The following is a 26,347-nucleotide window of genomic DNA, read 5'->3' as shown; positions in this document are numbered from 1 at the left end:
GTGGTGATTGGAAAAGGTCGAGACCTAACGTCTAAGCGCGTCCCTTACTGGTTACACTTGTCAAGGCAATTGCGTCCTCGAGCCTGATTTGTTTACATTTTCATACGTACCTGCTCGTTTAGTCATATCAGCCTAATCGACATGGGTATTGACTCACACTTCATTCAAGGCTGGATACTTCATGTGCTCTTGCCTGTACTACACTAATGTAATTGCCACATTCAGAACGATCTCCTGTATGATGAACAATCAGTGATCTGGCCCCGACTCTTCTATCCTTCCAGAGAACATTTGAACCCCTTGTTACGCCGCCTAACGGCTGTCCACCTCCGATAATATTATTGGTCCAATGCGAGAGAGAGGCTGTAAGGACCCTTTCATTTCCCTAAACTTTGTTGAAGGAAGGAAGCATCAGCCCAGTCCGTTTATTGTCCTATCAGATACAAGACTGCGAACACTTGGCTATGCCTCGTCACTGCCCTGAACCATGTTACCTCCGGGCCGTTGCCTCACTGCCCTGGTCACCCCCGGAATCATTCGATCCTGAGCGCCCCTAGAGGTTGTGTCCCCTGATTCCGTCTTTTTAGGCGGAAACTCTCTTTCCATAGGCTGCGTTAGCGCGGCCTGCATTTGGATGAGATACGGTGTGATAGAGGTCGCGCCCACAACACCGTATTGCCCGTGGGAATTTCAACGTCTTTGGGCACTTGTCGTTTTGACTTTCTTGGCTGTGGCTGGCGCTTCTCTCCATCAAAACAGCTGGATGCGTTGCCCGAGGACCATTTCTGTGTACGATGTCGTGGCGAGATAATATCGCAATGACCAGTCAACCGAATCAACAAACATCATAGTCGAGACCAATTGAATTCGACATGGAGAGTCCGGATATTGATAGCTTATCGCCTTCGAGAGGTTCAAGAACTGGAGGGAGGAAGGAGGACATGTCCGCGGTTGATCCGCCCCCAATTAAGACGATGTCCAGCGAATGCGCCATGGCTTTGTGCTACCTCGACTGGATGACTTCGAGATTGAAATTTCAAATCGGATTCTTCCACACCAATCGGTGGCCACCAGCCTCAAGACTACCTACTTAGGCAAGTTCAGTTAAGACTACGTCCGCAATCATCAAGATGGCTTCAAGGTTTCCATGGCGTTATGCCATACCCGTCTGTGCGCCCAACAGGTACGGTCTATCTATCTAAGGTAGCCCACATCTCTGCTCGAGAAGAATGACTTGACTGCCTTTCTTGGGAAGATCTTCCATAACAGTCCTCTCTTATCGTCTTCGATTATCTTCTAACTTCTGGAATGCCTTCGTATCGGGATACAACAAAATGCTGGTCGTTACGAAACTCCTGATCCTACTAGGCCTTTTCTCCACCGCGTGTGGAGCGGGCATATCGCAGGATACAGGCCAGCTATCTGCCTGCGGTGTTCGTTGCCCATTCCCCAGCAATGACTTCTTGTTACTAGAGACCCATCTGCTAATCTTTCAATGCAGACGGACTGCATAGCGCGGTCACTACCGGGGTCGGCGTGTCTCACACCTCTCGATCCATCATGCATATGTACCGATCCAGGTTCAAACCAGGTATTGAAGACTTGTTTGATGGAAAAGTGCACTGTCGAAGAATCATTGGGTATGTTATCACCTACTCGGCGAGCCTCGCTGTTTGCTAACATCGATGGCAGCCGTGGCCAGGATACAGGATGAAACATGTGGCATACCACGACGCTCTAGGAGGCCAGCGTTGTCGGGAATCATCCTGATTGAGATTTTCACCTTATTATGTGCTTTTGTCCGAATGTACGCGCGATGGAAAACGTTACACACGTACGAACCAGACGACTATCTGATGGTCATAATCATAGTGAGTCCTTTCACTTACATCGCCACCATCGAAACTCGTCACCTGCTTACAGAATACGGCAGATCGGTTTCTTTGTTTTCACAATCATTAGCCAATATGGTATGTTTGATTTTGCCAATGGAAACTTTTGGGTGGATGGCTGACGTCAAGCCAGCAAGACTCACAGGTTTTGGCGTCGATATGTGGACTCTTGACAGTGATACCATCACTGCAGCGCTCAAGGTATGAACTGTCCCTGGGACGAGGAAGAAAAGGAAACAACTTGTACTAACAGGAGATCCAGTTACTCTATGTTGACGGCATATTCTACTACCTCGCCTTGGGACTTTGCAGGATAGTGATGCTATGCTTTCTGCTACGCGAGTTTCCGTACCAATGGTTCAGAAGAACGGCCTTCGGTATCATGATTTTCACTGGGATCACGACAGTCCTTTGCGTGTTCTTGCATATCTTCCAGTGCATCCCCGTGTCATACGTTTGGCTAGGGTGGAAAGACGCGTCAATGGCTCACCAGTGTCTCAACCTCAGTAGTCTCAGCTACGCAGCGGCCTCCTTTGCTATTGGTCAGGATATCATGATAATCGTCCTTCCCCTCCCCCTGATAGGGAGTCTGAATGCTGGTTTGCGCAAGAAAATCGCAATTTCAATAGTCTTGCTTCTGGGCACATTCATAACTATCTCGGCCTGTATAGGACTCCACTACCTTGTTATGTCCGGGGGGTCAACAAATCCCACGTGGTAAGTATTAGATCTCCCTTGAAATACGGTACCCCACCTCGACTGAAAAAAAGACAGAGTTGGTATGTGTTTGAGAAAGCTGACTCGAAGGTGTAGGGACTACACAGATGTTTTGATTTGGACCACCCTCGAGGTGGACGTATCCGTCATTGTGGTCTCGCTACCAGCAATCCGCGCATTCGCGACCCAGATCATCCCCGATGCATATGCATCTTTTAGACGGGCCTCGGAGACATCGGATGCAGACGAGCGCAGGCTGACAGCCATGACCAAGATCTCGAAGCAGTCGTCTTGCCACCGGCGTAAGTTGACAGGATTCTTTACTCCCAAGGAGCCGTATGATGCAGGTGAGGCTGCCGAGGGCGGCCAGCTCGAGCTGGGAGACCGATTACACGGCACCACGCATACGGAGATTGGCACCGCCGATAGAACGAGCCAGGTGTGCTCCCAAGGAATCCGCGTCAAGAGGACGATGACGACAACGACAACCCGGTCTGGGCGAACAGGACGGGTGCGTGCGTGGGACGAAAAGTCGTTCGTGAGCCTGAGGATTGCCGAGCATGTCCGGCAAGAGGGCATCATCGAGGCGTTGAATTATGATTTTGATTTCACGGCAGTCCCGAAACAGTTGAGCCAAAATGTATAAGCGTTACCTTTCTCGGGCGGTTGACATGGTCGCCCATCTGTATTAACCAGACCCCTTTTTGACTGCGATTCAGAGCAGAGTCTGTATATAGCTGAAGGATGCATTTTCCAACTTTGGACCACTTCTTTTCAGATACCGAGGCGAATGTGTGAGCGTGACCATTTGCATCCTTCCTTGCTAGGTTGATGCTTCCTTCTGGTTTCAATGCCCAGATTACTTCGAGAAAACGCACTTCAAAGGTGCCTGGCTGTTTGATAGTTGCAGTCGTTAGTCAGGGCACAGGGTAATAATGGCAGATGCAGTGGATTTGACCTTAAAAGAGTCGGGCCACCCCTTAAATCTAGAGGCTCTAACCCAAAGAAGGCGATAGGCCACGTGCCACGGGCCTCTCGTCGGTATTTCAGTGGGGATCAACCCAAATCCCCCGCGGTGATTGGCACTCGACTGCTCCATCCCCCAAAACCGTTCATTTTGCTATGAAGCTTGACCGTTTCCCCATAGAATCATACGATACATACCAATCTCTAATTGTTCCCCTTTGCCCGAGAGTATCCAAGAGGAAGTGAAGAAGAAAGAAGAACGAGAGACGCGTAGTCTACGGCATCTGGGAATCCCTACACATACATCCGCAAGATGGGCGCTCCTAAAGGTGACGCGGCCATCAAGGCTCGCATCATAAGCCACAGTACGTTTTGACCTACCTGCCTGTTCCAGCCCCCTTTTCCTTACCTGCCATATATTCCTGTTGACTGACCGCGGAACAATAGTGAACGCCGACCACACGGCAGACCTGGAGCAGTACCTCCGGGCCTTCAACGGCTTGCCCGCCTCGGCGGCCGCCAAGGCCCAGCTCGTGGACATGGCCAAGGACAAGTTGGTGATCAAGACGCCGTCGTCGGGCGACACGCACGCCGTGGCCATTGAGCCGCCCATGGCGAGCCTGAACGACGCGCGCGGGCGGCTGATCGACATGTCCCGCGACGCCCTGGCGAAACTGGGCCTCAGCGACATCCGCGTCGACCGGTACGCGCCGCCGGCGGGCTTCGACTGCGTCGTCTTCTTCGGCGTCGCGTTCTACTTCTTCTGCGCGGCGACGGTGTCGCTCGTCGACCGCGGCGCGGGGACCCCCATCTGGGACGCGCTCGACGCCGCCATCCCGCCCGCGCTGGGCGGCGTGGCGGGGTACGTCTGGCTGGTCAAGGCCATCTTCGTGCCGGTGCTGGCGATCCACGTCACTGAGGCCTGGTGGATGGCCAAGACGCGGCTCGAGAAGCACCGGGTCCCGGCTTTCAGCGGGGTGTGGTGTCTTTGGGTCGCCAGCGTCTTCTTTGAGGGGATCCCGGCGTTTCGGCGGCTGGATCGGTTGGTTGCGACGGAGAGGGCGAAGAAAGAGGGGCAGAAGCACTAGGGGGTGAGGGAAGACGATCTTTTCTTGTGCGGTTGTCACGGGATGGACAGATGTATACAATTGCCATCAGCTACAGCAATGCAGCGTCCCGTTCAATCCTACGGCAAGGCACCGGGTCCAGCCCGTTTCAAAGCCTTTCTGCATTGTGGCCTTGGATTAAACTTCGCAAATCAAGGATACGGCTGTTTGCTACGTGTTTAGTCGTCCGATGGTTATGATGACGATGATGGGCCTCCCGCATGGCTTAGTCGATTGCTTTTCGCACGCATCATCCATGCGAGCCCCTCTTCCATTGCCCGTTTGCTGTAGCACAAGAAGAGCCTTGACGCCCTGATGGACTTGGTTTTTATTTTACAGAGGCAAACGGATTTTCACCCACCGAGTCCTCCTACAACTCTCCTCCATTACTGCGCTTTTCTGGACTGATCCTCACTTACCTCTCTACTTCTTGCTTTGGTTTAAACCAGAGAAACATCGTCAAAATGGTGACATTCGCTGTGGTCACAGTTGTAAGTAAATTGAACTATATCTTATGCAACTTGGGTTGATTCTCATGGCTGTGTTCTTCTAGTTCTTGTTGGGGCTCGTCGCCGTCTCCATGTGAGTTGCTTGCTCCCGATTGCGCCATCGTTTGGTACAGCCCTATATTAAACGGCGCCACTGCGTTGAAATATATATATATCATCGTAATTAACTCTGGTGTCATAGCTATGTGCTAGCAGAATCCAGAAGGCTGTCACATCCGATACCTCTCGGTCTGACTATCTTCACGCTGTTGCTCCCCTTCACCGTCTTCGGGGCCCATATGCTCCGTCGTCTCTACTCCAACCGCGGCGGCATCGGGAACCTAATGCAGCACCCGCTGGTCTATGCCATACTGCAGGTGCTCCAGGGCCTCGTGAGCGTCGTCCTGGCGACGCTGTGGTTCGAAGGCATGGTGGGGTCCGGGCCGGCGGTGGACTGCAATCTGCAGTCCACGTGGCGTGGGCTCTGGATGGCCCATGACGGCAGGTCTATCGAGGGCATCCAGAACGCCTTTGGCTGCTGCGGATATAACAGCGTCCGGGACATGGCCTGGCCGTCCCCGGGGGGGTAATGTCGGGCTCTGTAGGGAGCTGACCCATCGGGAGACGTCGTGTGCTGCTCCCTGGCGGAGCAGTTTGCGGCGTCTTTCAGGGTACGATTTTGGGGTCGTACTGGGCTGTCTCATCGTTCAGGTATGGTATTATCCAGAAGCGCCTCCTTCCCCCAAACGGCCTACGGTCACGTCACTTACATCTCATACTTACACTCACCGAAAAGTTCGCTTCCCATGCCCCAACGCTGCTCCGTATCTGGCGGGAAATGAGCGAGAACATGGCTCGGCGGAACCGCAACGGCAATATTGCTGCTGCCCTGGAGCAAGGCCCCGAAGCGTCCCTGGTGCGAAGAGCCCCGGGAGGAGGGGACGGCAACGGCTCGTATCGCACGATGGGCCATGCGTATGACGACGGCCACGGTTCTGACCCCGAGGCATTGGAGGAGGAGGATGCAGAGGAAGACGTCCATCACGACACTGCCAGACTGCTGCGCAACAACAACAATCATCCTGAACGATAGCTCTTGGTTGCATGATTTCTCCAAGTTGGCGATAACTGGCAACCCGACGTCCGTACTACTTTGCTGTCCTTGGTTGATCTATTGTCGATTGCAAGGACATTTTATCTCTGGATATGAGGCCTACTCGCCGCAAGGGCTTACTTCCATCAAAAGCCGTCTTGCTATCATCGAAAGGGAATGGGGGGTGGCTTGATGAAAGCCATGTTTATGGAAGTCGTGTTGGATTTGCAGTGTATGCCAGCTTTCGTCATTCTGGTCCCATGATCATCATGTTCATCCACGTAATAGTTCAGGTTCTGGCTGACTGTCCATTCCTCTTCCATTCAACTTGTTAGTTCAAGTTACCCCTCGGAGCCTCATTGGCGTAGAGGGCTATCCAACTCTAGCTGGCTGTCAGCTGTTACATCGTATATTATATTAGTTGTCTTGTGGGTTGGATTTTAGAAGATATTAATGAGCTGTAAGCATCAAGATCAGGAAATATACTCGCCCTTTGCCTATCAGAAACGTCCCCCGCAGTTGATCAGAGAGGGCTGCAAATATGCATGTCTTCCGTGAATATTGCATCTCGCCGTCGAGGAACGTCTAGAACAAGTAGGAACCACGTGAGGCAGCCCCCCTCCCCCTACCCTCTCCCTCACCCAGCGTCCTGGGCAATGGAAAACGCAGATTTGTGACTCATCAGTTATACTTTTCGTACCTAGGCAGCCCTACCAAATTTGGCTGAAGCAAAGGGTGTAGATTTAAAAAGAACAATGGGAACAATGCCTATTGTTCTTTCCCTTCAGATGGCCCGAGAGTTGGGGGTGTGCTCTATTTTTCTGGTTGACCCGAAAACTCAAAAACCCAAATTGGCAGTGCCGCCATTCATGAGCTTTGCATAATTATTCGCTCCCAATTGATAATGCCAATTTCGTGAAATGGGAGGTTTGCTGGTTATGTACTGGAGCAATTGGTATATAAATGACGAACGAATCGGGAGAATACGTTGGGGGTTTTGTTGATCTTCAACACGTAGGAATGAATGGCCCGCTGCATTTTACCCCGGATTTTCAGCCCTACAGTAATCAACGGTGAACCAGATGGCTGGGTCGGGCCAGGGGGTTCCACTATATTGACTCTACCTGCTCAGCCCCCCTTCCAAACGTATAGACCCGACGACATCGAGGTCTGGCCTGCCCTTATTTGCCAATCATGTTGGCAAATATTGACATTATGGACCGGCTTGATCTCATGTATTATATGTCGTCTCGAAATCAATTCTATTGATCATTATAGGAGTGACGCCCTTCTCAAGTTCTTCGAAAAGTCCCGAGCATCTCGGTCCATATCCCAAACCAATGCCATCCCACCTCTTCGAAGGCTGCCCATGCCGCCAACCCAGACTAGTGTTGTTCCATGGTCTGGCCCGAGAAAGTGTAAAGCTACCACTCTTCCCCTCGCTTCAGACTCGAGAACAATCGAACATGAATGAGTAACACAGCCCTCGAACGGCTTGAATGTTAGCCAGCTGACCTTGAGACACCCGTTCCAAGAACCATAATGCTTCCATACGAGAGCTACCAAGTTTGAAACGTGCAGATAGCGCTGATTCTGTTTGGAAATGGCCCGCACTACAGCAATCTCCGTTGTCTTTTGGCATGCGTACCAGGTTTTGGCCCGAGTTGTTGTGATATAGCCTTTTCTTGGAGTCATCAGTGAAATTTTCATATCCCTTACCCGAGCTCGTTTCCAGAATATAGGAAAGTTTCTCTCTTGGGCAAGTTAGGCACGACCTTGTGCCCTGCGTTTCTCAGCATATAAATACCCCCCCTGCTCCCTCTCTAATTCCGAACTTGCAGACAAACAAACCACATATCCTGAAGTCCTTCCAACAGTCCAACAGTCCAACTTGATCTACACGCTTCTTCAAGCCATACCTTCACTTCTACTTGTACTCTTTGCTGTACTGCTTACCTTGTACAAGCACTGAACTCATTCTTTTCGAGAGACCTCTACATTGAGATAAATCGTTGAGACACAACACCGATATACTATCGGGACCTGTCATCACCTCTCTCTAACTTACCACACCTTCGTCGACTCTCAGCCTATACCAACTGTTTCTGACGTTGTGTATACCCTGAAGTCTTCGAATATAACACACACACACACACATACACACATCACCATGGAGTACTCCAACCAATACCCCAGTGAAGACGCTTGGAACTTCACGGCCAATGCCAGCCAGAACGCCTTTTTTGGCGGGTTCAACTTTAACACGGACAACAACATGAACAACATGAACAACATGAACAACATGAACAACATGAACAACATGAACAACATGAACAACATGAACAACATGAACAACATGAACAACATGAACAACATGAACAACATGAACAACATGAACAACATGGGCAGCATGGACCTCAGCATGAATGGCACAGAATCCATGTTCAACAACCCTGAGTTCAACAACACTGGCAATAATATGCCCAATGGCTTTCTGCCTGCACCCAACATGGGCAACCAATACCTACAATCAAACCCGCTGATGGGACACATGAGAAACACCAGCATAAACCCTGCTCTCCCTACCATGGACCTGGGGCCCGACAACTTCGGCCTCACGGCACCTCCCGTCATGGGCAACACCTTCAAGTTCTCACAAAATAATGATCACACAATGCAGGCCTTTGGCCAGCAATATCTCCATCAAAACCAAGGCACCTTCATGGGTCTTGGTGACAACCTCGTCAACCCGGCCGACCTTTCCACATTGCCACAGGGTACCTTGAACAACGAGGCGGCTGACAATTTCGAGAACTCCTCTGAGGAGCCCTCTCCTATAGCCAAACAGAGCTACCCGTCTCCCGAGAACTTGGAGAACAGCTGTTACCCTATTCCCCAAGAGCAAGCCAATGGCACCTCTTCGCAGGCCTACAACAGCACCAACACCACTTCTACTTCGGGTACTATACAGCCCAACAACACCTCTGGGGTCATATCAACACCCCCTCAAGTCATCAACGACGCTTCTTCTTCTTCTGAAGCTGCTATTCTTGATGATCTTACTACTGCTCTTGCTGGTCCTCCTGCATCTGTCTCTGCACCAGCACCCGCAGTCCCAGCCAAGAGAGGCCGGAAGCGTAAGGCCACCAGCAGCCCTGAGCCCGATGCCACAGCCCAAAGCCCAGCGAAGAAGCTCAGACTCAACGCTTGCCTGCACTGTCGCAAGCAAAAGGTGAAGTGTGACAGCCTGGACAACAAACCCTGCTCCAAGTGCCTCAAAGCTGGCAAGCAGTGCATCATCGACGGCCAGGACCGCCGCACCAAGCAGACCAACCTCGCAGGCATTACTGAGAAGCTGGAGAGGAAACACTACCTTGCAATCGAGTGCATGTGCCTCATTACCCGGGCTACTGCTAGCAAGGCACGGTTCGAGTTCTTCAAGAGCATCTGGAAACGCAATCCCAATGCCACCCAAGCTCTTATGACTCTCTCAACTTTGAACGAGCCGCAGCTACCCCTCTCAGAGCAAGATCATACTGGATACCTGTTGTCAGATGCATATATCGCTGCTGGAGGCATGGAGCAGCAGGACGTGCTGTCACAAGGTCTACGCGAAATCTTCAAAGATCTCAAGTCCATCTCGGCACAGCGAGTCAAGGTGAAGGACATGCGACCCCTGAAGGACCACCTGAAGAAAGTCGCCCACTGGGTTCTCGCCGAGGCCTATCGCGCACTCCACGCCCTTTCGCAGCAGGATGCAGATGCCGTTGTTGGTGAATACCGTTACAATCCTTACATGGGCTGGATGCATACTGTTCCCTGTCAGATGGATCTCAGCGACAATGCCGACGCCTTGAACAAGAGTTACCTTCGAAGGCAGGCCCAGGGCCAGAAGCTGAACCCCACGTATCTCAAGGGGTTGTGCGGTACCTGGGGAAGGAAGACGGAGTGCATCAACTTGGCACAGGGCCAGCTTACTCCTCCTATGGCACAGACACAGCTTCCTCCTCCTGTGGTCCAGGAGCAGCTTGCTCCTGCGGTTCAGCAAGGCACTCCTCCTCCCTCAAGTCCCAACAATTCGGCTTCAGGTGCGCAGTCATATATCGACAATGGAGCAAACAGCCAAGGCTCTTCTGTCGCCCTGTCGGGCTCAGAGTCGATGCCAACCAGCAACTCTGCAGACGTTTCCGGGCAGCCTGTATATTCAGATGTTGACAGAAACATTCTTCATCTGCTTGACAGTGATATACAGGGTACTGCTATGCAGCCACAAATCATTGAAGACAATAAAGCTCCAGAACCTGCAGTCGACGTCACGATGACAACACCACAGTCATCCGAAGACGATCAGGCAATGCCCTCACCACCACAACAGTCAGAGGACGAAGTCAGCCTGGATGATGAGTTTGCTGCGGCCTTCGAGCTCGTGATGCCGGCCGACTCTGCAGAGCAGTCCGACCTTCCCGAGGAGCCATACACACCTGGTAGCCCTATGGAATCTCTGTTCGGCGACTCTGCAGAACAGGTCAACCCTCCTGAGGAGCCAACTGCACCTGGCAGCCCTCACTCGTCTCTTCCCGACGCGTCTGATGAGAACTCTGACGATGACGTCGACATGGACGATCTTTTTGGCGAGGGCGCAGCAGAAATTGATATGCTGCTCGCAGAACCTCATGTCGAGGCCAGCAACTCGATGGAGGTGGATGATGAGGACGAGTCTGAGGACTCAGAGATGTCCGAGGAGGACGGTGAGGATGAGGGTGAGTCTGCGGACGAGGATGAGGACGTGGAGATGTCCGAGGAGGAGAATGAGGTCGAGTCTGAGGACGAGATCTCTGAGGAGGAATAGAGGATGCCACCTGTTACTCTTTGCTGCAGAAGGGGGGCTGCGCAAAGGGAGGCATCCGGCCAATGCCAGCTGCAATGACAGCATCGGCTTGGTTTTGGGATTGGTTTTGGTTTTGGAGCGAGCGACTTCTGGGTTGGGCACAACATATACCCTTTGACAAGCCGCAATCAATGGCTTTTTTCAGCATGGAGTTCGGGGTTTGGGATACAGTTCTTGCAGGCTTGCAAGCTACTGGCAACACACAAACAATTACAAACTGTGAAAGAAGAATCACAGAAAACACACTAATAATTACAAACTGTGAAAGAAGAATCACAGAAAACAAACAAACAATTACAAACTGTGAAAAAAGAATCACAGAAAACACAACAACAATCACAAACTGTGAAAGAAGAATCACAGAAAACATACACAAACCCCCCTAGATAGGTACACACCAAAAAAAAACACAATAAAACACAATTAAACCAATTTTGTCTTCTTCGATGCTTCATGTGCGTAGATATGTTGAATGGTAATGTAGATCAATGCTCCTCGTAAGCGCCAACAGATGGTGAACAGGACTGTAGGTACTGACATAACACGAGGTAGCATCCTACTGGGATACTGACATTACTCTAGCAGACCGCTTGGCATGGAGCGACACTATTGACTATGGCACGACTCGAGGGCAACCGCGCAGCAGTGGGTACAGGATATAAGGTAGGTAAAGTAGTCAGGTGATGCTCAACGAAGAACAAATTTCCCTCGGCCATCGTGACGAGGTTTGCCGGAAGCCCTCGAGGGCCCCGAAGGAAAAGCCCAGGTACCCCGCGAAGGTGGAGCAGCAGAGCAGCAACCCCATGTTTTCCCCAACCGCCCCTACTGACCCCAACGTCATTTTCCCCCATTCGGGACATGGACACCGGTTCTATCCACTCTTGGCCGCTACTCTAGTGACTAAAGAAAAGAACCCATGGCTTACACGACGGGGAAGACGGAGCCGAGCTGCGCAGGTAGGTATATAAGGCGAGGTGAGGAGACGTCTCGAAGCCCGCCGGTATGGGTTCTCTCACCGCTCTGTAACCTAGGAAACATTTTGCTTGAGAGCTCTTGTCCTTCTTGGCTCGATTGACGTTGCCTCTCCCCAGTCTCCTCAGGGATAGAAGCAGCCCACGATGGCGCCTCTTGCTCTCTGGTCGGTCGTGCCGCTTCTTACGGCCTTGGCTCAGTCGTCCTGGGTTCCCCGGAACAATGAGCCACGGTGGCAGACGGAGCTAGCACCCCGTGTTTCCAATACAACCAACCAATGGCCATATGGACCCTTCAAGACCCAGGGCCGTGACATTGTGAACAGCCGCGGCGACATTCTGTCGTGGGCTGGTATCAATTGGCCCATGAGCGGTATGTTTAGCTGGTATACTTTCCTATGATTGCTTCTAACTTCCCACCTCAGGAGAGACGATGATTCCGGAGGGTCTCGAGTGGAAGTCAGTGGACGAAATCCTCGACGATGTCCAGTCAGTAGGATGGAACGTCCTTCGCATGTAAGGCCTTCTCCAACAAATTTGATCTACTCCCGAAAAGATGCTAATCTGAGGCTCAGGGGTTATGCCACCCAGATGATCGATGAAATCTACGAGCGGAATGGTAACGATGTCTCGCTAGAGGTGGCCATGATCATGGGGCTCGGCTACGAGAACGGGACCAAGGTGACCAACGAGATCATCAGCAAGAACCCGGGCTGGACCGCCCAGACGACACGCTTCGAGATCTGGTCCGACATCGCCGACAAGGCGCTCGAGAAGGGCATCTTCATCCACCCGGACGTGCACGTCCACCAGGCCAAGTGGTGCTGCAGCCACACGGACGGCAACGCCTGGTTCGACGACGTCCACTTCAATACCTCGAACTGGCGGCGCGGGCTGGCGTACGTGGCCGACTGGGCCAAGCAGCACCCCAATGTGGTGTCCATGTCGCTGCGCAACGAGCTGCGGTCCTCGTGGAACCGCACCGATCTCTACTACAACTGGCAGACGCTCGTGGGCAACATGAGCGCCGGCTCCGACGCGATCCACGAGGCGAACCCGGACCTGCTCATCAGCTGGTCGGGCATGCAGTACGACGAGGACCTCTCGGCGCTGACCACCCGCAAGAACATCCTGACCGCCCCTTGCTACAAGTGCGACGCCATCCGGGACGCGCACCGCCGGGACCCCGTCTACTTCGACCTCGACAGCTACCCCTGGGCCGACAAGGTCTTCTGGGAGCTGCACATCTACCCGATGAGCGAGGACGTGGACACGGGGACGTGCGAGGCGGTCGAAGCGGCGCTGTACCGGGCCGGGTTCCACGCTCTGGGCATGGAGGCACCCGCGGGCTGCGCGCAGAACCTGACGGGCGGCGACTGCCCGCCGCCGCAGCGCCTGACCCCCGTGATGCTGACCGAGTTTGGCCACGCCCAGGACGCGACGCTGTACGACGACGTGCTGCAGAACTGCCTCGTCGAGTACACTAAGAAGCACCGCGTTGGCTGGATGGTCTGGAGCCTCGCGGGCAGCTACCGCACCCGCGAGGGCGTCCAGGGGCTGGGCGACACCTGGGGCCTCACCAACTTCGAGTGGGACGGCTGGAACGACGCCGAGACGGTCGAGAACTACTGGAAGCCCTGGGTCAAGGCGATGAATGCTACGACCAAGTCGTGAGGAAATCTCCTCGATTATACGGGTCATATTTTGATATCTAAATTCAGCATGTACGTCATTGGGTATTTATGATATGTAGACATATTATTACAGTGATATTATATTGTCTATGGGACAAAGCGCTATGTGAATCTTCTGCCGCTGGTATCAAGTCAGGACGTTTTTGTTTTATCTGCGGAAATCATCCTACGCAGCTCTTGTGATATACATTTGTATGGCCGTTTTTTTTTATCTACTCGTCAGGAGGCAGCACTGTCACGTTGGCTCTGTACTGCGCCATCCCGGCATTCTGGTCAAACAGCGCTCGTTAGATGTGTCGACAAGATCGACAATATGCTGTTCAATCGCTTTTCTGCCGAATGCTGTGTGAATGAACCCTTCAAACGCCCATGCCATGCCGTACTATGCAACCCATTTTTCATCTCGTAAATTCATTACGCTACATCTTGCGCCGGCGGCTTGCCTGGGAGATAGGGCGCAAAACGTACTATGTCGCAGTTGTATATATATGCTCGTGAAGTCGGGCTCGCACAGGATGTACGGATGTATGTGTAAGCATGTCGTTTTATTGCTGTTGATGTTTGTTGTTGTTTTTCCTTCTCCCCCAAAGCTCGGTCCGTTCATAGGCGAATGTACAGATCCATGCACTCGATCCTCCACTCCCTCCGCCCCAGGAGACTCCGCAGCCACTCGATGCCCAGGCCCGTCCACTCGGTCCGCCTGCGATCTATCTCGCCGGCCGCGGCGCCGGCCAGGGCGCCCACCGTCGTGTTGAGCATCTCGAGGGCGGTCGCGTTGAAGCTGTCCGCGGCCGCGGCCCCGCCGGCGGCGACGGCGTTTGGCGATCCAGTCGTCGCCGCCGTTATCGTGTCATTCTTCGGGTAGTAGTACGTCGAGGGCCGGGGCGCGAACCAGTTGCTGTTGAAGTCGAAGAAGCAGCGGTCGGACCAGTGGCACGAGGTGACGAAGAGGATCAGGAGCAGCACGGAGCAGTAGACGCAGGGGCGGTTCAGGAAGTATGTGCACACGAAGAAGAGGAAGATGAAGGCCGGCGAGGCGTTCGTCGGGATGAAGAGCAGGGGAAGCCAGCTGGTTCAGGAGCAAGGTCGATGGTTAGCCAGGATGTTTCCACACACAGGTTGGTTGATATGGTAGCATGTAGTTGCAAGTATATAGCAAACTCACCTCCGTAAGCAGAACATGGCGCCGTTGGGTTGGTTCCTTCAGAAGATTCCTGAGCAGCAAGCAACAACCGGGAGGATAGGTAGGTTGGTAGCCAGGAGCCAGATGCCAAGGGGGGTTCGGGGCTACTTTTTTTTCTTCCTCTCGCTGCGATGATGTAGGCACGGGTTTGGGTGGCGTCGATCCGCAGAACTTTGGTCACGGCCCTGGCTGCACGGCGATGATGGGGCGCAAAGGGGAAGATCGCACAGGTTGGGGTCGAGCACACACACGCAAGCAGTGTAGTAGTAGCACGCTGCTGGCACGGCTTCTGCGCAATCGACGGTCGGGGGGTTAAAGAGGCGTAGTTTGGACGATGATGCCACAGGAGAAATAAGCAACAGGACGTTAGCGGCAAATCTCGAAATTGTATGTATGTATACAGGTACGTAGTTGGCACGGGAAAGGAGGATGTTTCAATTCGACCACCCGGCAATCTGCAGCCCGATGAGGGAGGGATTCGTGGGCTGGCGGAGGCGGGCTGAGGAACCCCACCAGTAAATTGTATGGAAAGCAGGCCACTTTATTCCTGAGGCGACTTGGTGAGAGCCGCGACAGCACCTGTGAGCTTTGATGGTTTTGAGAGCAAGCTGTCGGGCATTCATATTGCGCATCCTTTGTCATAACGGCATTACTTTCTACATAGAGTGACTACCTGCATCTGGGCTGGTGTCTAGAATTGATACATACATATTTGCTCATCCATGAAGGCAGTAGGCAATGCGCAAAGCAGCTTGGGTCTTCTGTTTACACCAGATCTATCGGGAGGGGTGGTGCTATCTCCGAATACGTGTGCCTGTACAGAAATAGAGCCGTCATCACAGTTACCAAACCTCTTTTTGGAAAATCGTTCAGGCGAGTATCCATTACTGGCCACAGACCAGGCCGTACCGAAAGCCGTACCACCATCGACAGCGCACACTTGCATGGATCGCACCCAATGAAGTGGGATGGGCTCTGGGATGGGGAAACTTGACGGGAACGATATTATTTGCTTGTTCGGTCGACTCATACCCCCCAACTGCTTGCGTTTGTCATAGAAGAATTCCGGGTGTGGTTGATTGCCCACTCACTCGTCCTACCTTTTTTTTTTTTTGGTTGTTGCTGCGCCATCTCCGTTACACGTGCAGCGTTCGTCGCAATCGGTTCAAGTAGTAAATTTATTCCGTCGCATAAATAATTTGAATGTGGACGGACAAGATCACAGAATACATAATACACACATACTTAGCTGCGCGCCTTGAGTCGTTCGTATGTTGTAATCGAGGACCCATTTGTCCAGTTATATTGCCGCCCGTGTATTAAACTGGGGAAGGGTTTATCAGCCAACCAACTGCTGCTTTTGCCTTGAAGCGTTGAAAGGCCCGTGCTGGAGATACTGCGGGGGTAGAGGTAGCAAGCAAACAGGGCCCTCAACATCGAATACAGCTACAGTGTACCCTAAAGTACCTGTATTTCCAGCACTAATTGAGGTGAGTGACTGCCCAGCGCCCGGAGTTGATGGACGGGTTGATCGGCTGGAGAGGGAGCTTGGGCGATTTGACTGAAACAACCATCGGATTGGGCAGCTTTGCTAATCCAGAAACTTTTCAGCCATCCCATCCCATCGCATCAAAAACGTCAACCACAATCTGGGAGAGATCCTCTGATTTTCTCTCATCTTTTTTTTCTCCCACACCCCCCAATCCTCAACATACATTCCACCTTCTGACGGGCTTCAGACCGACAAAAAGCTCTGTCGCCTGTTCAGCCCTCGTGCGATTGCAATCAGTCAGCTGTTCATCCCATCGCGACACCACAACCGGACGGTAGCTCGCTGTCCGGACTTCGGATATTGAAGTCATGGCGAGCTACAATCAGTCTGGCGGCGGCGGCCCCGACGACCACTTGAATGCGATGCTTGCCCGCCTGAGAGCCAACCACCAACAGGGCCAACAAGCCCAGGGTGAGCGAAGTTACAAGGACACCGAGGATCTGTCTCGTTTGGCGCTCTCTCTGAACCAAGACTACCTCGTTTCTCCTGCATCGGAGCATCAGGATGCTTCGGCTGCCGACGTCTTCCCTCCGCCCGCCCCTACACCGCCGACGAGCCACTTTTCCCATTCTCACGGCCCGCAGGGCATGTCGTCCCTGGGTCCGATTGGGTCTATGCCTGGCTCGCTTGCCAACAACACCAACAACAGTGGCAAACAGGCGAATCAGTCAGTCAATCTGCTAGGTCTGCTGAAGTTTAACCCATCCGGCAACAAGAGCACATTGGCCAACCAGACTCTTTCCCAACCCTCGCCATTAGTTCATCACCAGTCTGCGTCGTCTCTCGATCAGTCCATGAACTTCCCTCACGGCGGCCTTCAGCCTACCCTGCATGCCCCGGTTCCCATCTCGGGCGATCCGCAGGGCTATCTGGCCTCGCTGATGAAGGGCGATTCGCAAACCGAATCCATGCGAGCCGACGACCAGGCGCAGCCTTCTGCGCCCGCCCCGCCAGAGTGGAACAGTGGTAACCCAGCCGATGAGACACAGGCGTATCTGCTCAGTCTTTTGCAGAAGAAGAAGCCATCGCAGACCGACGAGCCGTACCTGGCCGAATCTTCTTCGCATCCCGATCTGAGTGCACACTCGAATGCGTCGAAGGAGCATAACAATGGAGACCTTAGCGAGCTGTTGAGGCGGGAACAGCCCCAGCTGGCCTCTCAGGACTCGCATTATTCTTTACAGGCTGAGCTGCAACAGCAGCAGCCTTACAGCCCTTCCGCATCCATAAAGAACGAGTATGCTTCCCAGTCCTCTCAGAATGGCGCAACCCGAAAGACCACAATGTTCGACTACAACAATCCGTTTGAGGACCTTGCCTCCTATTCTCCCCAGAACAAGGCCTCGAAGACCTCAACCCCGGGCCAGACAGCACCAAGCATCCAGATTCTGAAGAAGGTGCCCAGCACCACATCCTCTCCCGGTGCTACCGAGAGCAAACGTCACAGCTTCCAGCGGAGCCACGTCACGAGTCCAGAGCATAGCCGCCAGTCACCTTCTACTCTGCGCGTTGAGCACCAGCCTGGCGCTCCCGAAGAGAACCACAAGGAAACTGTCTCTGAGGCCATTGATGGTCTCGCCGAGAGTGCAGACAGAGAAGCACAAGACGCGATCGCGCAGATGGAGCACGAGGAAGCCCAGGCGCAGATCGTGCAGGATCTGGATGAAATGATCCGGGCCAAGTCGAATTCCGAGTTTGATGAAAAGTCGGAACTTGCAGCACGCGATATCCAGAGGGAGCTCGAGAAGGAGGAGAACTCGGGACTTCTTGAGCGCGCAATGTCTCCTAGCACGGCCCAAGCTGTCCGCGACATTGTCGACGAAGCCGCCAACGGCCACGGCCCTGTAGCAGACAGCTGGGAAAGTGCCGATGCCGATGAAATTGTCGTGATAGAAGAGGAGCCGAGCCCTGTCAAGGTTTACAACTTCCCCATGAAGCCTTGGATCTCCATCTCACTGCAGGAGAATGAAGAAACTCGCCCCCAATTCCGGGAAGAGGTCATTCTTGATATTGCTAGAGTCAAAAAGGAGTTTGATCAGATCGACCGGAATCTGGTTTCCAGCACCAAATCCTTCATTGTTTACGGCATGTCCAAGGCTGGCGGCATTCGCGTCATCCGACAGGATGATGGGCGTGACGCCAAATTGTTCACCGAAACCAAGGACCGCATCTTCAACATTGCAGTTTCGTCTACTCCTGCCGACATTCACACTGCGCAAAAGGAAGCTATTATTGGCACTGGTATCAGTGGCACCGTCTACCACATTCTCCTGAGAAACGGTGATAAGGATTACATCGACGACGCGCACCCAGAACAGTACGGGTTCGCTCTTCCACCCATCAGCACCCACGAAGGCGATGCTCCCGGAGGGGTCCTCAAGACGCGAGCTAGAACCTCGTGTGCTCACCCCGAATACTTCGCCGTAGGCCGCGGCAAGACGATTAGCATAATCTGGCCATCCTACATCATGAAGCACAAGCTCTTCAAACCCGGCCACGACCGCGTCGTCGATACCGAGAAATTGTCGAAGCAATGTTCGTTGCGAATCAACACTGGTAAGGCCGGCAAGGATTTCACCTTCAGCCAAGACGACAGTACAATCGTGTCTCTAGACAAGTCTGGCCGCGTCAAGTTCTGGGACGTGCGAGATCTTACGGCTGTCGACGAAGGATCCGATCCGCGATTCCCGATGCCAGCGCAGACTTCGCTAGAGGTTAGGGAGCCTTTGATGACTCTTACCACCACACCGGAGGGAGAGAAGGCTTGGCCAACCTCTGTCCTACTGCTGGATAAGCAACGGCCGTACCAGAAGCGTTGCGCCTTACGCTACATGATTGTAGGTATGAAGCAGAACCACACGCTTCAGCTATGGGATCTAGCCCTCGGCAAGCCTGTCCAGGAATTCAACCTTCCTCACTCCAAGGAATCCGATGCCGTCTGCAGTGTGATGTACCACCCACCTACAGGTATGATTGTGGTCGGACATCCCACTCGCAACTCGGTCTACTTCCTCCATCTGTCGGCTCCCAAGTACACCATCAAGGGCCTATCCCAGGTCGACTACGTCCAGAAGTTGGTGGCGAAAGACGCGTCCATTCCCGAGCCCGATAGTACCGCGGTCATTAGTGGTGTACGCGAGTACTCTTTCGCCAACAAGGGTGTGATTCGGAGCCTGGATATGCTAGGAACACCTTCGGCGGAGCTAGAGAAGGACGAGCAGACGCTGTTCGAGCTTTACGTGATGCATTCGAAGGGTGTCTCCAACATCTGTATCAAGCAGAGTGAATTGGGGTGGACTCGAGACAATAAGGTTATCGCGCCTGTGGATGCCATTGAGACTGGTATTGTGAAAATTACAAAGCTCAAAGAGCTGCCCAGCACACAACCTGCAGAGCCACAGCCTGCAGAGGACCCCACCACGTTACCTATTCGCATCGCAACTCGACCGAACCTGAAGGAGAACCTTTCACCTCAACCTCAACCTGGTTCTGGCCAAGAGGACGCAAACCGAAAATCTGCAGACGATCTTACTACTTCTCGCCAACAGCCCGAGCGCAAGGCTGCCGAAGTACCTGTTACGCCTAACAATCAAACAGAAAAATCGGACCGCCGCTCGAGAAAGAAGCGAGAAAAGGCTGCTGCTGCTGCTGCCGCCGCTGCCGTCGCTGCCGCGGACAAACAGTCAAACTCCCAAGATCCCATCCAATCTACCAGCAGTGCGCATTCCCCACGTGTTGGACCGACCATGTCCAAGAACGAGGCCAAGTCTTCGGCATCTTCTCAATCGAATGCTCTGCCAGACTCGCTCCAGTCTGCCGTCAAGCAAATCGAGATGACGCTCAGCAGTGTGGTAGAGGCCGCGCTTGTGGAGAATCGCCAAAAGATGGACAATGATCTGCGCAATCGCGACCAGACTTTCAACAAGAGTCAACTCGACCTTCTCGACAGCGTATCCGCGACGTTGGATGACAACGTCTCCCGTCTGTTGACGAGAACCATCAGCGACAAGGTTGAGGAGTATGTTGTGCCTGCGGTGAACGAGCTCATCACTCGAACCATCACTGAACAGTTGGCTCGCACCGTCACGGAGCAGATCGACTCTAAGGTCAGCGGTCGCATCTCGCATGCCGTGCAGAACCAAATGCAGAAGCTGCTTCCTGCTGCCGTCAGCCAAGCGATCCAGAAACCAGAACTGGCCAAGGTCGTCACCGAGAAGATTGGACAGAGCTTGTCCGTCAACATCGAGAAGACTTTCATGGATGCTCTTCACAAGACCGTCACACCCAACTTCACGCGTATGGCAGCTACCGCGGCTGGCCAGGCCGTGGACGATGTGCGACGACAAGCAGCAGAACACATTGAAGACCTGGAGCACAAGATTCGCGCCGACAGCAACAAGATTGACCAGCTTACGGCATTGGTTACGCGACTCTCCGACACTGTGTCCTCCATGGCTGCGACTCAGGCTCAGTTCCATGAAGCATTCCTCAAGATGCAGCAACCGGCCTCGCGCGAGCGTCCCTCTCGTGAGGTGTCCCATTCGCAGTACTCGCAGGCGTCTCAAGGGCCCTCGTACTCGAACCTGCAAGCACAGCAAAACTACCCAAGCCCTTCAGCACACTCGAATAACCAGATGATGCTCCGTAACGCTGCTGGCTCCAACAGCAGCAAAGACCACGACCTTGACCGCAAGGTTGCCGATATCGGAAATCTGGTTGAAAGAGGCGAGCTTGAGGCTGCTCTGGTCAAGTGGCTGCAGTCTGATCGTAAAGATGATATCTTCAAGACTTATCTGATCAAGTTGGATGCTAATAGTCTGAACGAACTGTCGCCGCTGGTATCGCTGGCTGCCATCGCTGAACTGGCACGCGAGCTTGACGGACAATGCCTCCGGGAGAAGGTTGCTTGGATGGAGATCATCATCCGCAGCATGCACGGCACTTTGCCCCACATCGTAGGTCCACAGACTGCCGACCACCCTCAAGCTCCCAGGCTGATCACGTCCGAACTACAGGAATCGCAAGTCCGTGAAGTTGTCCCGAACATCCTCGGTGGCTGTGTGTCCCAAATCGAACAGCTCTTCATGCGCATCAGCCACATTTCGCCGCAGGAGCCGATTCTCCGACATCTGTCGCAGATGATGTCCATGGCAAACCAGATCGTGGACTTCGCAAGCAAGCCTAACATGAATCTTGGTGGATACTGAGTACATACCCATGGCCCATGATATGTACATATACCGGTTGCCGGACTTGTTCTCAGTTTCCAGCATAGCGGTTTTTATCGAGGGAGTTAAGATTGGTTTTTGGTCTGATTTCTGCTGCGCACACATTTATTGTGCAGCATTATGGTTTACTACAGTTCTCATTGGCGAGGCGGGGAAAATTGACGAGGTTCACGATGTCAACGATGAATGGACAACGAAACTCGGTTCTTTATTCTCTGGTCCTTGCCTTCTTTATACCCCCATACCGGCACAATGGCATCATCTGGTGTTCAGGGTCAAATAATGATGTTGTTTGCGACGCTCTCTATGGTCCTTCTATCGATGGTTTTCGTGTCGTGGGCGTTGCCAACAAGGGAGGCGAGGGGTAATCGTTGGGATGGTGAAGAAAGGACCGAGATGAAGCATACGAGGCTTGAGATCATAATATTTTTGCACTTGAGACCCAGGCAGGCGTGAGTTGGGGTGGTATGCATCTTCTCATTCTAGTGCTCATTACTTTTGCGGATGAGCCGCTTGCATTCCGAGTGGCAGTTGTTGTAAAGTTGTTGTAAAGTACATAAAACGAGCATTTGGTCCCAGCGTCTTATTATCTTGGTTTTCATTCTCGCTGTTGCATGATTTGTGTGAGCTACAAGAGGTTGTGAACGACCTCGTTTGCTATAGATTTGATGAACTTCTGGATTCCATGATTTGTATTGTCTATTTGTGTACGTGTATCTAGGAGTACCTCATTAAGGTGTGTTCACAGCGTCACCCATCGAGTCAACAATTCAACTCTACAGCGAAGAAGCCAAGGCAAGCTCGTAAGCGAAGCCCACGGTCATCTTGGCGTGCTGCAGGACGTGGTCGAAGTTGACCGTGTCCATAGTGTCACGCGCAGTGTGGATGTACTGGCTCGTGTCCTCAAAGGCGGACTCGATGACAAAGGCCGAAGGGTATCCAGCCTTAGAGGCGGAGGCATGGTCAGAGCAAGCATAGCCGCACTTGGTCTCGACGTAGGGGATATCGCAGTACTGGCAGATCCCGTTAGCTTGTTTTCCAAAAGGGGAAGGAAAACGCGGTAGTGTTTTTGGGAGAGGAAGGAACTTACGGCGGTAATGACCTTCTTGATGAAATTGGTCAGGCCTGTGTCGACGTAGTCGGTAATGACGCCGACAGCCTCCTTGCTGCCTGGCTTGACGTATCCGGTCATGTCCTGCTGGAGCATGGCCTTGACGTCGCGCTTGTCCTTGGAGTACTGGGTGAAGATGGCCTGGCTACCGAGCAGACCGCCCTCCTCGGCGCTGTACCAGTGGAACTCAAGCGTGTTGGCGGCCTGGCCCGCGGCGATGGTGGGGTCCTGGAGGAGGACCCGGAGAGCCTCGAGGGTGGTCATGGAGCCGGAGCCGTCGTCGTCGGCGCCGGGAGAGCGGCCCTCCATGGGGCTGCCCTGGTTGATCGAGTCCTGGTGGGCGCCGACGACAATGGTCTTGGCGCTTTTGCCGGGGACGGTGGCGATGACGCTGCTCTGGCCCCACGAGTGCGTGAAGGCCTTGGCAGTGACGCCCTTGACGCCGCTCGCCGAGATGACCGAGTTGACCTGCTCCAGGAGCCACGCGGACGACTGTTTGCCGTAGCTTGACTTATAGTAACGGTTGTGGAAGTCCGAGAAGGTCTGCAGCTTGGTGCGCATGGTAGACTTGTCCAGCTTGCCCAGGAGGGCCTCGACCTTGGTGGTCTGCGTCATGGCCGAGGGGAAGGTGACCGCCGCGGACACGGCGAGGTTCTTGGGCTGCGCTGCAAGTTCTGCAAGTTCCGGGTATTCAGTGATGTCAAAGAACTTCTTGCCTTCCTGTTGCAAAAGTTAGTTATCGCGATGGCCAAAGCAGCTCGGTATACATACAGCCTTCAGTTCCCACTTCTCGGCTTCCGTGACGACCCTGGTCTCACCTGGCGCGAGTTCGATGGTGTATTGCTCCTGGGTAGCCTCTCGTCGGCCTACCGAGAGAGCAGTGGTGGCTGAGGCAGCCAGAGCCGCAACTAGAAGACTGCGAACCATCTTGATGACAGTGTGGACTTGAGGTATGGCAAGAAAGCTGTCGAGCACAAGCTAGCGAGCGAAAGAAGACCTAGAGAACGAGGCCCTCAATCCAGGGCGATATGCGGGCTTCTTATAAGCAAACGACCACGTACAAACAAAAACATCCCTCTCGTGATGCATGAGAAAAGCGGGGAGCCGCGAATGGCTCACGGTTGCCGATTCGGGAAGTTGGCATCTGTCGATGGAAGCGACCAAGCTTTGGTGTGGGCACATCGCGTGCTGGCCTGCCTATCGCAATTAAGACCGTTCATGCACTGCAACCGGATCAATAGACCGGACGGATATCGCGCGTCGACGACTATCCAATTCGATAGCAGGAGCGTCCTCGGGCAATTGCCATAGGAGATCATCTGGTCGAGGCAATCGACGGATCCCAGCGCCAGATCCATCTGTTTGTGCACAGATCAGGGGCCATGGTCACGATTTCGCAAGATGTCTCTCTTTTACAATACTTGCACTGCCAAGCCAGAGCAGTCCCTCAGCTTCTGAGCGGTGTGACCAATCAGAAGCCCCATCGTGACAGGACTAGAACCCCCAACTGGTAGGTAGTCGCACAGGACCAACGGGCTGTGTTTGCCGCGATGTTCACCAGGCACCAGGGGAGAATGCGGGGTGGCCACGGGCGGCTCGTTATCTGGGCTGGACACCAGAGGCGGGCTGTTTACTTGCTGGCGGCGAGATTACAGGGGCGACTCCACGACGGCCTCTAGCCCCTGGGCTCGGGCCAACTTATAAACGTCCTTCCGCATGCAAGCGTCAAGGGCCGGCCCAGGTCGCATTCGCCAAGACGGAGAATATAAGGCAAAGCGATCGACAGCAAAAGGTCTTACGCAGCTGAGAGCGGAAAGGCAAGAGCTTCTTTTCTAGGCAAGTCAGGAATTAATTGCCGAGTGTTTAGCGCCCAGTGTCTGCGGTCTTGTTTGTCATTTTGAGATGTTACAGAAAAGTCCGCTCGCTCTTGCCGACTTAGGAAGGTTTTTTTTTTTTTTTTTCGGCGGTTGCCAAGACGTCGTAGTACACGTTGTAACTGCCGCTGCATTGTGCATTGGCAAGTGGGCTTGGGCAGGAAGATAAGGCCAAACACGGCTACTGGTTATTGGTCTTGTTACAATTGTTACCATGATGCTGATGGCAATAGTCCAATCAAAACAACAATTGCCAGAGCTAGGTAAAGTTGCGTGCACTGCTCAGTCATACTTATTGCGAATGTGTAGGGATGATTGCTCCCAGCATCCATTTTGTAGATCGGCAGATCGCACGTCTCGCCAACCGCAAGCAGGCTGTTGCATTCCGAAGAAGCTTAAAAATGCTTCACCTCCAAATTTGGCATCGTGACGACTACCACGGTGGCACCCGCAATGCCCCTGTCTAAGACATTTCACGGGTGATGCCATCATAGGAGACACTGTCTCTGACGACTGTGGCAATGATCTACCATATAAGCCGTAATGCGAATTTGGGAATGCCATCCCAGGCTATCCGAAATATGGTGAAAAGCTGTCGCCGGAATATTGGCAAGATGCCAGTCTGCCGTTCTCGGTCATCCATCAGTGAGAGCAGACACGCTCAAGGTATTATAGATGCCCCTGGTCGGTATGCTGGCAAGTAACTTCGCGGCTGTCTAAGGACACCACATTTCCGATTCTTAGTCAACCCAATGGCTCGACACAATGGTAAGGGGTGGCCTGGTAGTCAGCTCGTTGCTTTGGTCTGCTTGCAGCGCAACGACCATAGCAAACTCAGTACTATACTTGCATCTTCCTCATGCCCGGGGAAATGATGGGCTCCGGCCTCGATCAATATGCTACACATATGTCACGACAATGCTGGTCACGATAATGCCGGGTGCTAATTCGACGAGAATGGGGAATACCCCTGGCGTCAAGGGCACCGAATCACACTCGGCAACCCTACCAGAATTATCAACTACGGACGATAATACTGCCAGTGACGAGATCTCTGATCTTCCGGGGACCGCACCACCTGGATCTATAACAGAAGACAAGTCAACACAGGCATCTTCTGGTGTGTCGGAAGTCGAGTCTAACGCGAGTGGTTCCGAAGGTCCCGGTGGTCATATAACGGACCTACCAAACCAGGAACTTTCCTCCATCCTTTCACAGTATCCTTCGTCAGCTCCTTCAACCAAAGCCTCAGCCGTAGGCGTATCTACAGCAAGAATCGAATTTGATACAATATCCGAGCGACCTGCTCTATCTGATGCAATTCCGCCCCTGACAGGGACCAGCAGAAGCGTCGTAGGCTCTTCACTGCCTCTATCTTTGACGCCACAACTCAGTCAACCTGAGTCAGCTACTGTTATACAGAAGTCCGGGTCAAACTCACTGCTCCAGAGTCCCACTGTAGAGTCCGATGGCACAGAGACGAACACTGACCCTGGACCATCTACCCCTTTTACGAACACCTCTACAGCCGAACCCAACCAACCTGTTGAACAATCGCAAGTATCATTCGGTGGGACCACCGAT

General features: G+C 53.2%; 9 protein-coding genes across 9 annotated transcripts; 7 read left to right on the top strand and 2 right to left on the bottom strand.

Annotated features, from left to right (window-relative positions):
- Positions 1–2,051: 2,051 nt before the first annotated feature.
- Positions 2,052–3,255, top strand: PG985_009237 (uncharacterized protein; the record flags this gene model as incomplete). Its single annotated transcript, XM_066829005.1, has 3 exons — positions 2,052–2,093; positions 2,146–2,609; positions 2,706–3,255. The coding sequence occupies 3 exons, from the start codon at positions 2,052–2,054 to the stop codon at positions 3,253–3,255; spliced, it is 1,056 nt and encodes a 351-aa protein (XP_066683917.1).
- A 633-nt stretch (positions 3,256–3,888) lies between these two features.
- Positions 3,889–4,663, top strand: PG985_009236 (uncharacterized protein; the record flags this gene model as incomplete). The annotated part of the gene is made up of 2 exons (XM_066829004.1): positions 3,889–3,940; positions 4,023–4,663. The coding sequence occupies 2 exons, from the start codon at positions 3,889–3,891 to the stop codon at positions 4,661–4,663; spliced, it is 693 nt and encodes a 230-aa protein (XP_066683916.1).
- A 482-nt stretch (positions 4,664–5,145) lies between these two features.
- PG985_009235 (uncharacterized protein) lies at positions 5,146–5,759 on the top strand (the record flags this gene model as incomplete). Its single annotated transcript, XM_066829003.1, has 3 exons — positions 5,146–5,172; positions 5,235–5,263; positions 5,393–5,759. 3 exons carry the CDS (start codon positions 5,146–5,148, stop codon positions 5,757–5,759), a joined length of 423 nt encoding a protein of 140 aa, XP_066683915.1.
- A 260-nt stretch (positions 5,760–6,019) lies between these two features.
- PG985_009234 (uncharacterized protein) lies at positions 6,020–6,262 on the top strand (the record flags this gene model as incomplete). The annotated part of the gene is made up of 1 exon (XM_066829002.1): positions 6,020–6,262. One exon carries the CDS (start codon positions 6,020–6,022, stop codon positions 6,260–6,262), a length of 243 nt encoding a protein of 80 aa, XP_066683914.1.
- A 2,170-nt stretch (positions 6,263–8,432) lies between these two features.
- On the top strand, positions 8,433–11,111 carry PG985_009233 (uncharacterized protein; the record flags this gene model as incomplete). Its single annotated transcript, XM_066829001.1, has 1 exon — positions 8,433–11,111. One exon carries the CDS (start codon positions 8,433–8,435, stop codon positions 11,109–11,111), a length of 2,679 nt encoding a protein of 892 aa, XP_066683913.1.
- A 1,157-nt stretch (positions 11,112–12,268) lies between these two features.
- PG985_009232 (glycoside hydrolase family 5 protein) lies at positions 12,269–13,795 on the top strand (the record flags this gene model as incomplete). The annotated part of the gene is made up of 3 exons (XM_066829000.1): positions 12,269–12,494; positions 12,547–12,637; positions 12,697–13,795. The coding sequence occupies 3 exons, from the start codon at positions 12,269–12,271 to the stop codon at positions 13,793–13,795; spliced, it is 1,416 nt and encodes a 471-aa protein (XP_066683912.1).
- A 620-nt stretch (positions 13,796–14,415) lies between these two features.
- Positions 14,416–14,997, bottom strand: PG985_009231 (uncharacterized protein; the record flags this gene model as incomplete). Its single annotated transcript, XM_066828999.1, has 2 exons — positions 14,416–14,884; positions 14,981–14,997. 2 exons carry the CDS (start codon positions 14,995–14,997, stop codon positions 14,416–14,418), a joined length of 486 nt encoding a protein of 161 aa, XP_066683911.1.
- A 1,861-nt stretch (positions 14,998–16,858) lies between these two features.
- PG985_009230 (uncharacterized protein) lies at positions 16,859–21,757 on the top strand (the record flags this gene model as incomplete). Its single annotated transcript, XM_066828998.1, has 1 exon — positions 16,859–21,757. The coding sequence occupies one exon, from the start codon at positions 16,859–16,861 to the stop codon at positions 21,755–21,757; it is 4,899 nt and encodes a 1,632-aa protein (XP_066683910.1).
- A 797-nt stretch (positions 21,758–22,554) lies between these two features.
- Positions 22,555–23,816, bottom strand: PG985_009229 (Peptide hydrolase; the record flags this gene model as incomplete). Its single annotated transcript, XM_066828997.1, has 3 exons — positions 22,555–22,791; positions 22,869–23,609; positions 23,661–23,816. 3 exons carry the CDS (start codon positions 23,814–23,816, stop codon positions 22,555–22,557), a joined length of 1,134 nt encoding a protein of 377 aa, XP_066683909.1.
- Between the last annotated feature and the right edge of the window lie 2,531 nt (positions 23,817–26,347).

Source organism: Apiospora marii (assembly GCF_038362585.1).
Source record: "Apiospora marii strain CBS 49790 chromosome Unknown utg000005l_segment0_segment0, whole genome shotgun sequence".
NCBI classification, from domain to species: Eukaryota; Fungi; Ascomycota; class Sordariomycetes; order Amphisphaeriales; family Apiosporaceae; genus Apiospora; species Apiospora marii.
The sequence above is the reverse complement of the archived record's forward strand: the minus strand, read 5'-3'. Positions and strand labels throughout refer to the sequence as shown.